Consider the following 17,804-nt stretch of genomic DNA (forward strand, 5'->3'; position numbering starts at 1 on the left):
CCTGCAAGCATTTCCCCCAGGTAGTCCCAAAGCAGATGGGCTCCGTCGGAGGTGAGGAAGGGGGAGGACAAGGAGGTGCCACAAACCCCGGGATGGAGGTGAGCTACAGTTTCAGGGGACTCTTTCAAAGCATTTATGGGCTTGATGCAGGATTTTATTGCAGGAGAGCCCGAGCCCCGAGAAGAGGTTCTTCCCTTCCAGTGGAAGTGAGGAATACAAGTGCTGCAGCTTTAGAAACTTGTGTTATGGTATTTTATAATCTGGTTTTGTATAATGTGGTACTCACCATTAAAGATCTTAAGGGATGAGCGTGAATGTATTTGTTTATTTATTTGTTTGAATTCCATTTAGTTTCTAGCCTGCAAGTCCTATTAATGCAAGTAACCATTGCTTACATTAATAGTTTCATTAACTGTGTGGAAAAATGTTACATATAAGTAAAGGTCAGCAGATTAAACTTCTTAAATTTATTTAAATTCAAAACTGTCCCTATTTAGCATGTTCTGTAAAACTTTGTTATAGTATTAAAATAATCTAATAATACTGCACTGGCAAAGAAAAGTAGCTTCCAAAACTCACTTTAAAAATTTAATAATATGAAATGCTGTACTTGCTTTGTTTTCAAAGTTTCATTCATTAGTCTGTGTATAAAACCAGTCTGTCATCTTGCTGTGTCACACTATGGGAATTTTTCTTGCAGAGACTTCACCCAAGAGTGGTGCCTTTCTTTTTAACGAAATTCCATACCCATTTTGAGGCAGTGACTCCACATTAATCTTTTTTGATGAAGCTTTTTTTCCTGTCTGTTCCACAGCAGTTACTGATCCTCTTCTCATTGAATTCACATTTACTTAATCCATTTAAACTGGAGTGAGATCAGTCCTATAAAATCACTGCTTCTGCAAAAAAGCATTTTGGGTTTACGGCTGGGTGTATACCTTATATCCACATGGCATATCTTTGTATATGATGTTGAATATGACAGAAACTAATGTGAAGGCTCTGTATGGATCAAAGGACTCTCACAGAGAGCTCTGGTCTATGTTTTTGGATTTTAGTCAGTTCAGAGTCTTTGGGAATCGGTAAACTGGTTTTCATCTAGTTCAGCAGGCTGTGATTAGGACACTGCTACTTCACTGAAATCACTAGGACCTTTTCTTGGAACTTTTATTTGCTTTGCATCAAGCTGGTAGGACTTCTGCCTTGCTTAAATATTTCTCCTGTGGACAAAATGATATTTAAAATGTGAATGTTGTTATTTTCTCAAAAGCCAGATGATGAATACATACACTGTTTAATAACCATTCTTTTTAAATAGTAAGGACTTGTATGTGGAATGCTGTTCTGTATTCTGTTTCGGTTTGCACTTGTACAAGTAACGGGCTAACGTACTGTGTTATTAGTATTCATGACATTTCCTTAATAAAACTTTTCAATGAATAACTTTATAGTCAGGCTGGTAGTTAAACTTCATAAAGTTAAGTGGGTAGGATTCCCCAACAGAAGGTTTCAGGCTGCATTTTAAGAAGCGTCTTGATTGTTCGCATTTTTAGGGTTATTTTTTTTTACATTAATTTAAAGCTAACTGCCTACACCAATTAGTTCAGGTAAGGTATTAAAGCACAGAAATTTGGCATTGTTTCCCCAGTTAAATAGACAAGACTAGCAACGAGTACTAACACGCTTTCTAAAATTGCATTTATTTTATAATTACTAGGATATAGTTAAAGCTAAGAGTGCACATATATATTTATAGTATGTGTATATATATAGTTTTACAAGTTGGGAAAAGCATGACAACACATTTGTTACATCAGTCAATACTGATTAACAAAATCTCTTTAAGAATTTATTTCTCTAAGAATTTTAACTGTCGATAATCTTAGTTTCAGAAATGTCTGTGTAGTAAGGAATAGTAGATATTTTCAGTGAAAAAGTGCTGACAAGTAAAGTTCTAATTTTTTTGGAGAATTTACTATGATGAAATTAGGCAGGTTTGAGTGGTTATCATTAAGGAAAACCCCTTTATAATTTAATATGGTTGAATGTGCTAACTTTCTCTAAACAAGAAGCAGATTCTTAAGAAATTAGTTGGAAACTGTGCATAATATAAATTTTATTTTTGGTAACATTTCAAAATCAAATTTAACTTCTCCAGGACTTTGAACGGTAAAGGTACATTAGTGCCAGGAACTGCTGGGCTTTAAAGTAAGTGTGGTACAGAAAATTATTGTAACATTGGTGGGAGTGGGGAACGGACTGCTCTGTTCCTATTTTCTGTTTGTGTCTCGTGACTTTTTGGTCTAATATAGTACTTATTTTTAAAAAGGTTTGGGAACTCTGCATGTTGCTGTTATTTGATAAGCGGCCTGACTAGTTGGACGTGGGGGAGGGATTCACATCCATGGGTTTTGTACAGATGTCAAATGTCGCCCACAATACACCAGTTTTGGGCTGACAGTAAAAAATGCCCTCTGTATCCAAAAGTGCAAGACAGAAAGTGCACTAATTTCATCGTACAGCTTTTACTGTACTTAACATACTTTTCTGTGCTTTCTCATGGTAAGCACTAGGTTATTACTTGCGAGCAAGATTCTTCGAATGCTTTAGTATGACTATATCTGACTGCCGACAGAAATGAGTCAGGAAACTTGCTAAGCTTTTCTCCTAAGTTTCTGAAGTTGGGGTACAGGGGCCTGTATTGGGATGTAGGTTTCTCAGTAAAGAACAGTGAGAGCTGAAAAACAGAAAGTTAGAAGGTTAGCTTTTTATAGAAAGCAATGGTTCCAGTGCTGTCTCTATCCCAGCTGCTCAAAGAGCGCGTCACTGTCCCAAGTGACCGCTGGAGTAAAGCAGCTTCCTTGGGATCAGTCACAGGATTCTGAAAACCTCTTGCTCCGTCTTTATTATATTTCTGTTTGGGAAAAAAAAAAAAGTTTTTTAATTAGTTGAAGGCACATTCTGATCAGACTTTAAAAGCCAGTTCATTAACTTTATTTTTAGAGGTGCCATCCTGCAAACATTCGTAAGTGTTGATGCTACCTCAGAATGCTTAAGGCTACCTCAGCACTTGCAGAAATAAAGATTCAGAAGTAATCCTGAAGTTTTTGTTAACCTCTACCAAGGCTGAATGTACATTGTCCTTTTTTTTTTTTTTTCCCCCAGGTATAAGGTTTTCAAAAATAGGATCATAAAACAGTAATCGTAATCCTCCTGACATTTAATAAATAGCTTCAGAAAATGCTTAGTACCCAGCAAATGACTTATTTAAAGTCTTCATGAAAATACAATAGCAAAAGTACTATACTAATGCAGGGATAATAATCATGCCTACTACTAATAGGCCACTGTAAGTTTTGTGGTTGAACTGAAATGCATGAGGTGCAACTTTTTTATTCTCTCATCCATATTTGTGCTTTATTGTTGTAAGAAAATCAGGAAAGTAAATTGGAAAAATATCTTTCTCGCAAAGGTCATGATCAAAACTGCAAACTGTGGAAAAAATTTCAATACAATCAAGTTCTCAGATTAATCCTTTCATTTTCAGCCTTTTTTCTTTACTAATCCCACCAGCCTTAGATCCTACAAATTCAGACCCTCAAGTGGAAGGAGATTTACCAAGTTTAGTTCTCAAACTGTACAGACTTCAGAGCCATAGCGAGAATATTCCCCTGCCATAAAGTCTAACAACGAGTGCGTCGGTTTAAAGCTCTTGTAAAATGTGTTTTAGCTGTCTGTTGGGGGTGGTTCTGTCCTCTACCTTTTATGGGGCAATTCCTGGCTGCTTCACCAGGGCACAGGAGGGTGCTGTCTGTCCGGTAGCCGTTTCTGAGGATGGCCTGGCACGCCGTCTCTGAACCCGTCCTGTTGGCACTCGGAGTTTGCATGGAGAGCGTGTACCGCTGCTGCTTCATTACACACACCTATATATACACCAAATCTAAAATGAGAATCGGTGGGGTTTTGTTTTTCAGGGCGGCATTTAGGTCATATTATTGATAATGACAGACAGGTGCACGTTTCTGACCATATGAATTTCATATTTATTATGCATGGGAATCTAAATTGATTAATCTAAAAGCGAAGCTCCGGTCCTCTGAAATGTCATGTGTTTCGTATTACACATTCCCATTACGTGAAGAAGAATTACTAGCAAGAAGAAATATTTGCAGCGGTGGGATCACAGGGTGACCGGCCTTTGTCCTGGCATGCGGATGGGGGAATCCAAGTAATTTTCTTCTTTCTGGTACAACACCGCCACACAGCAGCGAAGTAAATTGGGGCTGTGGTCAGATAAGGTGGTAGAGTCAGTCGCAGGTGATGGAGATCAGCTCAGAAACTCTGTCCTTTTGCCTTTGCCCGGTCGGAGTCAACCCCTGAGGAGAGCCCAAGTCCGGATCCGTGCTGCTCCCTCGGGAACGTTTGCTGCCCGGGGTCTGCCGCCCCTGCAGAGCTGGGCTCCCCTCCGTCGTCCCTCCCCAGGGTGCTGGCTCCGCAGAGGATGCCTTTCCACCTTTCCATTTGTTTCACCCTTTTGGCTTTCGGGAGGTGGCGGTCACTGCATTCCTTCGGCGTCTCCCAAAACTGGAGGAGGAGGCACGGCTTGGCCCCGTCTCCAGCGCGTCTCGGTCTGAACAGCCGTGGCCAGGCCTTGTTTCTGTAGTCTGGAAATTACACCGCACAACCCAGAAGAGCGCAGTGATTTATACATCAACAGTCGCTTTTCTTGCCGTAACATTTCATTGTTCTTTTTCCCTAAATCTGTAATTATGTGTATTTGTCCTGCTACATGTTGCTTCACAACAAATATAGTTCTTACACAGGTTTTGTGAGTGAAAATAACCCGCTCAATTAGCACAGATGATAAACTTGCCTTGTGTGGGAGCAAGCAGTTGTAAATGATGGATTTGAAATTTGGGGCGTCACATCATCCTTTTCTCTAATTTAGCAAGTTCTCCACCAGCACTACTACATGCTGGTGGGCTCCTTTAGCCAAGCCAGAGGCTGGAGGTCACCGATGCCTACAGCTTTGTTCTTCTTGGGCCTTAATACTCTAATTTAGAGTTTCCAGGAAGGCTGCCTGTGAATAAGCTAGATTTACTATGTGTGCTGTTTAAATGCTAGCACTTGGAGAAGGGTGTTCATTAGGCGGCAATTGTTTCAGTTGGTTTTTCAGGCCGATTCTCCATTAAGGAAGATCTTTGGAAAAGGCTGGCAGGCAGGAGAAAGAGGAAAGAAAGTCAGTCTTTTAGGTCTGTGCATTGGAGGATGTTGTGTCATTGGCTGTAGTTCTAAAACACGCACTTCTTGGCCTTAATTGGAACAAATCCATCTTACGGAGAAAGAAACAAACCTGCTGTGGCTTTCGTCCTTGTGAGAACAAGGCTCCTCATTTTGTGGATGAATCAATACTATAAGTAATTATTTATATTTTTCTTTCCTGGACAAGTGGTGAAGTTTGGCTGTTAATTAACACGAGTAGGAAAGATACAATATTGAGTCTAACCCCAAACATTAAAGCTCACTGCCAGTTTGTGCAAGAAGTCTTCATCTATACTAAAGTGGCAGAAGCACACCCATGTTTCGCTTGTAGCACAAGAAATTTAAAAAGCTAAAATAATGACGGTAATGCTGGAGTTTATGAAGAGAAGAAATCACTGTACTGTAGCAGTCACACTGTCTCAGAGGAGCGTTTTATCAGAAGCATGTGTGGTCCTTGGGTCAGGTAGATCTCTGTCCACCCCAGGTCTGTAAGCTTGATCCTGGTGAGTGACTGATGTTCCTTTGTGTTGTACTAGTAATATCAATCAGCATCTTAATATGTTGTGAACTCTTAAAGTCTAAGTTGTTTCCTTCCCCGCATGGCTGCTCAGGGGGTTTGAAAGATTATTCTTGTCATTCTCCCATGTCCAAAATTAGCAAAATACGTGCAAGAATAGTAGAAATGTTACCAAAGCAGAAAAACAGGATTGTAGCCCAGCAGAGGTTGTACTAGCTGCTGTAAATGGCCAAATGTGGAAGAAACAGCACTGCCTGCCAGAGATGTAAAACCTACCAGAGTTCCCCAAACCAGGGTAAGGACTATAAGACTCAATCCATCTGTAATTTCGAAGATCTAAGTAAACATCTTGTTGATACTAAATTGAGTCAGGCCCAAACTATTAAGATCTGGTTTGCTCAGTCTGTCATTTTGGTTTTGGAAACTGTGTGTTTGTTCCTTTCTGTCCACTGCAATTGCTACTTTTCTGGATGGGATTTTATCAAGTGTCTCACATTTTCCTTTTTTTTTTTTTTTCCTCTCCCTCTCTCTTTTTTCTCCTGTTTTCCTGGTTTAGATTCCTTCCTGGACAAGGATTGGTACTGTATCCACAGATAGGAGACAAACTGGATATTATATGCCCAAAAGTGGACTCAAAAACTGTTGGCCAGTATGAATATTATAAGGTCTACATGGTTGATAAAGACCAAGCAGATAGCTGTGCTATTAAAAAGGACAATACACCTCTACTCAACTGTGCCAAGCCAGATCAAGATGTTAAGTTTACCATCAAGTTTCAAGAGTTCAGTCCTAATCTCTGGGGCCTGGAATTTCAGAAGAACAAAGATTATTACGTCATATGTAAGTTCAAAATTCCAATTGTTCATTCTTTTAAATGTAATTGTTCGTTCATATGTTGCCTTGTACATTATAAGCAAACAAAGAATATGAATGGGTTTGTATTTTTTTCTCTGAAAATATTTTCTTGCCAGCGTATTTTTTACATTGTTGCTGACTTCCATGGGGCCTCTGTCTCTTTGGTCCTTGGTTTGTGTAAACCAAATTAGACTGTACTTCTATGCCCGTAAAGGGCTTCTCCTTTTGCGCACCATATTGTCTCCTGTATTCACACCGAAAGTTGCACGCAGCTAAACCATGATGTTTCCCGCTCGCCGCTCCGGCAGTGTGCCATGCGACTGGCCTTGCCCTCGGGTGCTCTTACACCAGGAGTAGCGGTGGGGTGGCCCGCTGTTCTGAGCTGAGGCATCCTATGTGAGGTGGCTGGCCATTGCTCCAAGTGGTCCAGGGATTCTCGCAGGAAACACCTTGTCGGTGCCAGCTTTGACAGTACAATTTCCCCAGAAATTGCTGGTGGGCTTTAGCTGAGCATGCCTAGCCGCAATACATACCTACTGTGTCCATACAGTAGCTAGGAGCGTTCTTGGGCAAAACCTAGACTGGGATGATCTTGAATTTCCTCCTTTTTCATGGTCCTGGACTTGTAAAAAGAATGTGGGTGATACAGGCCCATGTCCAACAATATAAAAGTTGTGTGAGTTTTAGTCTGATCAGGGGTTTATGGCTGAAAGCGAGTCTGGAGGTAACCGCTGTGTTTAGTGATTCAGATTAGTTATGATGTGTAAAGTTAATGATGTGAATCAGGAGTTAGCATAAGCTGAGACCTCAGCAGTGCAACAACAATTTACATTCATTTAGGTTTTGCCATTGTAATACTGTGGTCTGTGGATCTTGTTTGGCCCCATGGGGACTTTTGAAGTCTTGAGCAAGGATCACCAGTTAGTAGGAGATGGACGAATTCCGTGCATTGGCTTTTCTGCAGTTATGAGGAAGTTAGGTACTGGTGTGTCTTACTTCATAGAATCATAGAATGGTTTGGGTTGGAAGGGACCTTTAACGATCATTTAGTCCAACCCACCCTGCCATGGGCAGGGACATCTTCAACTCGATCAGGTTGCTCAGAGCCCCGTCCAACCTGACCTGGAATGTTCCAGGGATGGGGCATCTACCACCTCTCTGGGCACCCTGATCTTAAAAAATGTCTTCCTAATGCCTAGTCTAAATCTACCCTCTTTTAGTTTAAACCCATTACCCCTTGTCCTATTGCAACAGGCCCTGCTAAAAAGTTTGTCCCCAAACACATTTCTGCCACCTGCTTGAAAACTGGAGGGCTGATAACTATTTCATGTAAAGTCTGCCACTCTAAATATTTCTTAATTTCTTAATTAAAATTATTGGTAATTTTACAAGTGCTCTGAGCAAGTACTTTTAAAATGGAAATGGCATTTAATACAAATTAATGCTTCCTTCCCAGTTACATCCATAATGGTACACACTGTATAAAACAGGTTGGATGTCACAGAAACTAAGAATTCACTGTATTAAATATTAAATATAGAAATTACTAAATAACAGTTGTGGGGGATATAAAATACCATTCTTTGGATTTTCAGGTTTGACAAAAAGATCAGTTAATATAGGCTCTTTCTCTGTTTAGTCGGGGGTATATAAAAACCTGATCCCACTTACACAGCATTTAACTTTGACAAACTTCCCACTGAATTCCAGTGAGATTTACTGGGGTAAAAGCTGCAAGTTTAGATGTTGAGAGACAGTTGTCTGTAACTCCAGTGAAAATGTATAGCATAAAAATGACCACACTCAAATAGTTGGCTTTAATGATGAAATATGTTCAGTCTTTAATGCTGCTTTTAAAAACATCCACAGCAGACCAGCTGTAGTGGAACAAATGGCACTGTTACAATTATTACCTGAAAATCATGGGCACAAATGGAGCTTTCTGATACCCAGTCAGTTCTGTCATATCTATGTCATGGATTTACCCAGAGAATTATTAAATACGTCTCATTTTCATTAGTTTTGTATAATTGTTTCATTATAGCAATAAGACATAATAGACGTTGCATTTCCTGGAAGATTACAGTATAGTTCGGTTGAAAGAACTTGCTCAGCCTTCAGCCTAATGCCTCAAAAATCACACTGGCCTTGCAGTAATACTGGAGTGCCTTAGGATATTACTTTCCCTGCTCGTTCTGGCATAAACAAATGGCTAATTTATCACTATATTGCTAGCATACTAACTGAGCTGCAGCAGGGGTACCCGTACATTTTAATAGGTTGGACAAAAAAAAAAACACAACCCTGAAAACCCAGCCATCCTGAAGCTAAAATTCTCGCTTTTCTATCATTCAGGGAGAAAACAATGAACTCAGTGATGTCGGTCTCAGAAACACTAAGAGGGGTAGAAAACTAGGCCAGGGCTCAGCTAGGACACCATTTTACAGAGATACCGGAGCTAGATAGGATTTTAACAGTTTGTGTTCAAAAGCTCATGACCCGACACAGCCTTGTCAGATGCAAGTTCTGGTAGTCAGGGCATTTACTGTCATTTTTATAAGTAATATAATACATCTTAATCATGTACGCAAATCAGGCCGCGAATCGTTTGCATACATCCCTATTCCCAGACCTGTAATTTAACAGGTGTGCTTGGGCCCCAAAGGGGAATGCACTGGGTCTCTCACCAACTCCAATACTGCTCGGTCTTTCTCTTTCTTTCTTTTCTCTTTTTCTTTTTCTTTCTTTCTTTTTCTTTCTTTCTTTCTTTCTTTCTTTTCTGTTTGTTCAGGAGTTTTGAGTTTTGTCTTAATTTGTTGGGCCTTTTTTGTGGGGTGGGAGTGCTGTGAAGTGAAAGCAATGACGCATTTTATGTGCCAGCTTTTGATTTTGAAGTACTTTAGGATCTTGTATTCCCTCGACTAAGGGGCATCAAACAAACCTGACACAAGAGTTTTCTGAGCCCAGCATCTTTGCAGTGCTTGCTATGGCTGCGTCTACAGCCTAATCTCACGCTGTTTATGCTGGCAAGCTGTTGTCAGCCCTTTAAGTGTTTAGTGCATTGTCATGTACCTCTATCAACTTGCCATTATTTGAAAACACAGTTTGTTTTCCTGAGGTAATAGTGTGTGGTTTGTGGAGCTGTATTAAACAGTAAAATCTCCATTCAGATTAGGGGGTTAGTCATTTTGGGATGAGGAGTTGTAACACAGGGTGAAGCAGCTTCCTGAACCCTGTGTACTTTTAGGGAAATATGATTGTACAGGAATTCTTCAAGCCATAATTTTTATATCATCCAGATGTATTCGTGATAGGTGTAGCAGAAAGAGATCTTTTCTACTCAATACTCCCTCGGTCTAAGCATATAAAAGATGCAACTTTTCTCATTCCACAATTCACATTTTTTAAAAAAGTAGAAATGTAGATGGGTTTCTGATACATTTAATGGCTCTTTAATCCAAAAATAATCTAATCCACTTCTTGGCAAGATATTCCTCAACATGAGTATCAGGATCCAAAGAGTTAATTCTGTGAACAGCAGTACTTGGTAAGATGATACTGAATGGTATTGTGAAAGTGAATAAATGATATTACAGAGTGTCCTTGCTTTTCTTTTCTTTGCTATCATCGATTTTTGGTTACTGGGAAATTAATAGATTCATTTTCTTACAGTTACCTGATTTCTTTTCAGCAGAACTGGAGAAGGTCAAATGTACTCGAGATCTCAGAAGTATTAATGTTAGATTATCCTAAAATATGCGACCATTTAGCTAACATATCGTAAGTCTCTAAGGAAATCCTTAATCAGATGCATGAAGGAAGATACATCATGCCCAACAACATAAATATCTTTGCGAAGGGCGAAGTTAAGCAGAAGAAGGGGGTGCAGATTTGCAACTCTGATGTTTGCATTAAAAAGTCTTTTTGTGTCTCTGCATGGTTAGGGAATGAAGTGTAATTTTCTGCTGTTGTGGATGGCTCAGAACGAGCAATGAGTGTCTTCTCAGTACTAGGGGACTGACCTGCAAGTACTTGGGTGGTGGTGTAAGTAAGCGCTTCAGTACCTCTCTCAGACGCAGCGTTTCTCGTACGGGAGGGAGACGTGTTAGCATAGTACCAGCATACACGGTATGCCAAAGATGTTTACTTTTGGCCAACAGGAGTTGCCCTGAACCCTTCCCGACAAATTTGGCCGTCAGTCAGAGGGCAGGGAGAGCGCGGCGGTCCCCTGGGCGTGCAGGGAGGGAGCGCCGGGGAAGCCTGCGGGAAGCTGCGCCCGAGGGAAGGGAGCGGTGCCGCTCGCCTTCCAGCCGCCCTCACGCTCCTGAGATCGTTTGGCCGAGCGAGCACGTTCCCTGCTCTCTTCATCTCTTCTTTTGCATAAGTAAAATGAAGGTTACGGGCTGGCATCATCAGCGTTAAAAAATAAGTCGCCTGCGATGAAGTCTTCGCCTGTTCAAAATTTGTGAAAGAATGGCTTGAGACTTGGGAAGAGGCTGCAGGGTGGTCCGAGGAAAGGTTCCTCTCAAGTGCTTGCTCTTCTGCGACCTTGTTAGCCAAGCTTGCCAAGCTAACGATGCTCGTTGGCTTTGACATTGGCAAAACGGAGTACGCGGCTTCCCTTAAATGTTTTTTGTCAACTTTTTTCAAGTGACCCACTTACATAATTGGCCTCTGGCTTAAATTAAAAAACATATATATATATATATATATATATATTTGATCCCTGACTGATTTAAAGGTTTATACTGGCTAGTAGCGCTACGTTTTGGATAACTGCTTTAATGGTACTGTGGCTTTTAAAATTGGAACAGTCATTCTGAAACTTTAGCATTAGCTGGGTTTGAAAAAATCACAAGGCTTTTTATGTTTTCACTTTGTCATTCTGTTACAATTAAAGGGCAATAACTGTCTGAGGAAGAACACATTAAAGGACAGTATAGATTGTGCCCTGAAATACGGCCCGGCTGGGAAGGATAAATCTCTTTGCGTGGCCAAATAGATTTACATTAAAATGTTATTTTAGTATTCTGACCAAACAGTTTAAGCGCTGGTTGATCTGGCTGGCTGGGCATTCTGACACCTCTCTGAGGCAGGTTTCAGTCTGCAGCCCCCTGCAACCTCCCGAACACCTAGTGAGAGCTACCCGAAGGCAAACAGTAGGTTTTCCTTTGTTTGGAGGTTAATTCCAAACTAGCCAAAGAGGGAACAAAAACTGTATCAGAATTTGAATTCCATTTCTTTTGCAACAAAGACATTTTTCATGCTTTTTGTTAAAGACTCTGTGGTCCAGGAATCTATTGTTCTTTATTTTTTGGTGGTGGTGGCGGTGTTGATGAAAGCCTATGTGATAATAGCCGCCCCGATTCCGGTTGTAGAAAGATCACATTTTTTTCTTTCCTTTCTCCTCCTCCTGCCTCAGAAAATTAGATAAATGATTTCTTCTTAGTGCAAAATGATATCCAGAGGTCAGTCTCTGACTTTGCTGAGAGTCTTTTAAGTGATATATCAGCAATACCACTTAGCTCTTGTTGAATTAAATATAAATACAGCTCATACAAATAATATTATTGGAGAAAAAAATCAGTCTGTGCAGCTTCAGATTTCTAACAGAGTCTAGGACCTACAGGATTAATGGAGTCATGGTCCTTTGGGGTTTTGTCCCAGACCACACAGGTCTTGTAAGAGAATAAGGCTATTTTAGATTGATGGACTTTGTTCGTATTTGGTGCCATTACCTAGGCAATACCGACCGTTTATCTCCTTTAAAGTAGACAGAGATAGTTCAGCAGGAAATCTTTTATTATTTCTCTATTCCTAAGGGAAGGAAATGACAGATAGGAAGGCTCAGTTTGTTAATTGATGGCATCTTGTGAAAAAATACATTTATTCTCCCCCACACCACCCTAGGTATTCCAGATAGATATGGAATCAGATGAAAATGAAGAATAATTATTCAGACTGGAAGAAAGAATTATTCAGGAAATGCTTAGGAATTAAACAGGTTTTAAAAATTCATAGGAAGCTGTTTAATATTTTTAGTCACTATTTATTTTTCTCATTTTTTTTAGTTCCTCATAAACAATTTATAAATACTGGAAATACGGTACATTCACAAAGAAAGATACAATATTCTCACTTAGAAGTCTTTATATATATAGTATACATATCAACAATAAGGGTCACTTGAAGTGCTTTGCAAAAACCAGCTTAAACCCTGATCTTCTACACGTTGTATATGTTCTTAGATTTACATATACATCCTTAATAGGACTACATCCAGAAGAAGGTTGTGTTGAGTGTGTATTTTATGCTTTATATGCAGGGTATGAGTAACTGTTTAAATCAAGAGGGCGTGTATTGGGGAGACATGCCATGCTATGAGGAAAGTACCTGTCTAAACTGAAACTTAGAAGTGCACTAGCATAGTGAAACACATTTAATTTTTGTTTTGTACCTAAGTTTGGTGATGAGCATTTATGTCCTCAAGTGGGATGATCAGTCTTTATTTTATACAGGTGCTTTTATTATATCTGTTACATATCGTGTCCTAAAATAAAAGACCAGGAACTGCATAAGTGTTTATAAAGGCTTTAATGAAATTTAAATACTTTGTTTGCCTCATTAAAGTCTGCACATAGCTGGATTGGAAGGAAATATGTACTTTTGCCAGAGACCTGCATTAGCTAAAACACAGGGTTGAAATGGTTGAAAACCGGAGTTAAATGTCAGTTCAGACTCTCTTTCCTGACTTTAGTCAATCCTGGAAACTTTGGAGGACGATTATTTCAGGATTTATTTCTGATAAATCAGACTGTAAAACTAAGCCCTAGTAGGCAGTCTTCCAGTTGCTTTTTTTCAGTCTCAAGGAAATGATGCAAATATTTCTGTGAGTAAAAGCAGGATTAGGCTTAAGGTAGTCTTAGCAGTTCTTGGAGAAGAGTCCGTATTAAGCTGATAAGGCTGGTTTTAAAAAGCACGTTCGGATCTTTGTTAGCATGATTCATCTGTTTTCCGTTCACCAGATAAAGACAGCAAAAATAACTAAACCGCAGCAGCAGACTAGTCTTTTGTGCGCTCGCCGAGCTGCCGTGAGAGAAGCAGAGGTCTGAATCCAAATCCTGCCAGGGAAACCGAGGGGCATCTGTTTTTTCAAGTATTTCACGTTAGCACGTAACCGCGCTCGACCGCAACGGTGCGGTTGATGGCGGAATCACGGAATGGCCGCGTTGGGACGGCACCCTGGAGATCCCCTAGTCCCGGCTCAAGCCCTTGCTCGAGCAGGCTGGGCTGCGGCCGGTTGCCCGGGACCGTGTCCAGCCGCCTGAGTGCCGTAAGTCCGGCTCCGTGGCGTTCCGGGGAGCCCGTGCCTGCACCCAGCGCCCCCGGGGCGGCCTCGGGGGCGCGGAGCGGAGGGAAGGATCCCTTCCCTCCCTCGGCCGGCTGGCAGCGCTCCGCCGAACGCGGACCGGGGGCCGCCGGCCGCCTTCGCCGCCAGGGCACGTCGCTGGCTGGTGGTCGGCGTGGGGTCCACCAGGACCCCCGCCGCCTTTTCTGCCAAGCTGCTTTGGGGGTGTTTGGCCCCAGCCCGTGCTGGAACTCGAGTCCAGCTGCCGTCCAGGGGCTGCCGCAGCAGATCTGGTAGCAGAATCAAGGTGTTAATTAAATAATCTGTGTCGCAAAAGAAAAAAAAAAAAAAAAAGGACTTACTAATGTTACACTATTGAAACTCTAGTGAAATATTAAAATCTGTATGAACCTAACTATTAAAAGTATCGGTTCTCCTCTCTAGCTACGACTTTTCAAAATTCCGAACGCTGGAGGATTAACATATCCCTCCCATCAGAGTTTCTTAAAAAGAACCGAGATGTGCCTGTGTAATGATTTCTGAAGAAGCTAAACCCCTTAATTTCTTATGGCGAGTATTTGAACTAGAGGTCCTGTAGCACTTTGGAAATTCAGATTGCTTTATTTCAGCAATGTTCCCTCATTAAGTTTTACTCTGGGGGTATTTTAAAGTTCTAAACACAAACATAAGCATGCTGCAATCAAAACAGTGCTTAGCTTCTGATCTTTGCCAAATGCACAGTCATCCAATGGTATCATAATTGATCTTGGTACTGAGATGCCAAACTCTGTGTTGCTGAAGGATAGTGAGATGATGTAAATAGCCTTTTGTGTTTTGCAATAAAGCACACTTTTATTGTGCTTGATGTAAAAGCAGGAGATGAAGGTATTCTTTTATTGAAGCAAACATGTGGAAAATTGCTCTAGATTGTTATAGTACAGAGCATCTCCCCTGAAAGGAATGAGGTTCATCTATAGGGCAAACTCTGACTGTGGCACTTTATTGGGGTTACTCCTGGACTCTGTGTGGTCAAAGCAAATAACATCACGTCCATCTAAACTGTTATAACCATGAGACTGGCACATTTTCTCCTCTATAGTGTTATATTCTAAACTGTCACTAGGCATTAACTCAGCCACTGGTGAAGTCCTACCACCTAGAGATGAACTCTGCCTCAAAATGATGTTTTCCACTTCAGTGCTACTCGTATAGCAATTACTGGGTCATTAATATCATTGCATGCAATTAGTGACAGTAGAATGAGCAAGAGGTTTGTTATTTATTTAATATGAACTTTCACTATAACCCTTTCTTATCCAAGTGCTACAGACAGAAACCAGAGAGATTTTCAAGGCAGATGAACATCCTTGAAGAGTGGTGTTGCGTTTGTATGATACAGAAAAGAGGTCCTCATTTAATGTTAAAGCTTCTGCTTTTGTTTCCAGCAAGCCTGCTTGTCATTAGCAACAATCAGTGTAACCTGAATGCTAACTAATTCTATTAGTTATGTTCAGCTGAACTGTTAAGCAAAGCTTGCTGTGGCAGTGGGGAGATGTTTCTCCCCATCCGTGAGAGGCTTTTGCCAGTAGTGTGCAGGGAGAAAGGATAGACTCATGTAAAATACCTGTTTGTGGTTGGTGAAGTTAACTGGGTAGTGATCTGTTTTAGATGCATACTTTCTGATATATGCTGAATACATCATAATTAGTGGGCTTACATCTGCCACAGTTACTTCAGTGCTCACCAATGTATAATTTGTTTATGTAAACTAGAAGCAACCATGTGTGCAGGAGATCATTATCTGACAACATTTCTCAGAGTATGTGAAATATAGAACTGAAATACTTTCAGAAATGCTTAACTGTCATGAAAGACTTAAATTGTCATTCATGGTGATACAGTATTGAGATGCTTTTATTTCTTCTTTTTTTTTATATAATCTCTAAACCATTCCAAGAGAATTTTGCAAAGGGACACTTGACAGCAGTGAAGCAAGCAGGATTTTGTTGTGGGTGGGTAGATGCTGTGACCTTCTGTAATGGATAATAATTCAGCAAATAGTTTACTGTTTAGTACGCTTCAGCTGTGGTGTTCCTTAACCCAGAGATAAAGTGGTGCTGTTTTTAAAATGATAGGCAGCAGAAACCAGTCGGAGCTCACAGCTTTTTTGATACTTTCCAACTCCGTCTTGCTCCCTGTCTCTTTTTCCCTTTATGGAAAGACTTTGTTGACATAAAGGGCCTTTTTTTTTTACCACCTGTATTCTTGTTGTATGATGCCGTGTCTCCCTGGAATTAATAGAATCATTCTGAATGTAGGAAACTTCACAAGAACTCTCTCCCTGTTTTGTGCTTAATGCTTGGGCGGTCATTCCCAGTTGGACGACGTGAGATGCGGGAAAGAGAGTCTATGGATTTCCAGAGGTGTGCCAGGAGTTAAGCAGTTGGTATATACCAAGGTATATTACACTACAGAACAGATTGGCTCTGTCTTGTTTGTGTCCTCCATGTTGCATCCCCCCCAAAAAATTGAAACAGTAATAAAATCTGTCCCTGTCTTAACATACGAGTACCAGCGGGGACTTTTATGGGGAACTATATAAAGACCCCTATATCATGAGTCCCATCTAAGTACCACAAGTCACGCCATTCGCATTTGGACAAGATACATTTTAGAGCAGTGGTTAGAAAAGTGAATCACTCTAGTTTCACTGCAGAGCCTTTGTCTTCTTCCAGGCAAGAAGAGGCCTGTTTTTTATTTTACTTCATTTTGTTCTGGTTTTAGCTTGACTGGGGAGAGCATTGCTGCTTACTTGCTGTGCAGAATATAACTTGTGGATCCTGTTTAGATATAAATCCTGAGACATACGACATAGGACTTAATTTAAAAAACAACAAGGATGAGAAGCGGAAGAGAAGAAGGGAGAATTCTTGTCCTTTCCTTCGCATAGAAGTTTTGCCTTGTGGGTGGATAGAGGGAAAAAAAGACTGGCTTCAAGAGTATTTATAAACACTCCGTAAGCTCTAGTTTAAGAAAAAAAAATCTATCTTAATTTGAAGAAATGTGTGGAATAAGATTGAGAGAATGAGTTGCTGAATGGCCTTTGGGTTGAGAAACTCCTCAAAATTCTGCTGCCACCTTGGCTTTGCAAGTAGGACAAATAAAAAAGCACATGTTAGGAAAATGCAAAATTATTGGTAAACCATTTTTATACATTTTTCATTACAGTCTCGCTGTCCTAAATCGTATTAATTGAGCAAATTCAGCAGGTTTTTATCTTTTTTTATTAAGGATCCTTTTTTGTCTCTATAAGATCAGTAGAAAAGTTAGGATATGGGTTTTTTTGTCTGTAGATAGAAACACAGACAACATGTTGACACTAGTCAGTGCAACTATTCCTAATGCATTTCAGTTTTAGCACTTGTGGTCCAGGTTTGGGACTGCTGTTAGTTAAATTTTGGAAGACAATTCCATTTTTTTAAAAAGTGAAGATTTCAGTGTCAGTCTCATTTTTTGTCACTACAAGCAAGGGTAAACCGTTAGTTGCTAGTAGTTGAAATTAGTATATTTATCTTCTCTTCAAACTTTATGCAGCTCACCCAATGTAGTGTTTGCCAAGCTACCTGTTCTTTGGTGAGTGGCCTGAACAATTTCTTTTGGTTGTTTCAGATCTCCATGCAGATCTGGCATTGCTACTAAGTGGGAGGAAAAAAAAAAAAGAATTTAATTTCATTTAATTAAAACACTCTTTCTATTACCTCAGCTGCCTTGTTCTTCATCCCTGGCTGGTCTAGAAACAACCTCCGTGTTGTGATCTGTGAT

The 17,804-nt window shown here is 40.4% G+C and overlaps 1 protein-coding gene across 1 annotated transcript in view; it reads left to right on the top strand.

The window, feature by feature from the left end:
- EFNB2 (ephrin B2) overlaps positions 1-17,804 on the top strand; it is a 44,764-nt gene that overhangs the window by 15,230 nt on the left and 11,730 nt on the right. Inside the window, exon 2 of the mRNA XM_052785784.1 lies at positions 6,336-6,619. Coding sequence (XP_052641744.1) covers positions 6,336-6,619 — 284 coding nt within the window. The remainder of the gene's footprint in view (positions 1-6,335; positions 6,620-17,804) is intronic.

The sequence above is a fragment of the Harpia harpyja genome, chromosome 4 (assembly GCF_026419915.1).
Source record: "Harpia harpyja isolate bHarHar1 chromosome 4, bHarHar1 primary haplotype, whole genome shotgun sequence".
Lineage (NCBI taxonomy): Eukaryota > Metazoa > Chordata > Aves > Accipitriformes > Accipitridae > Harpia > Harpia harpyja.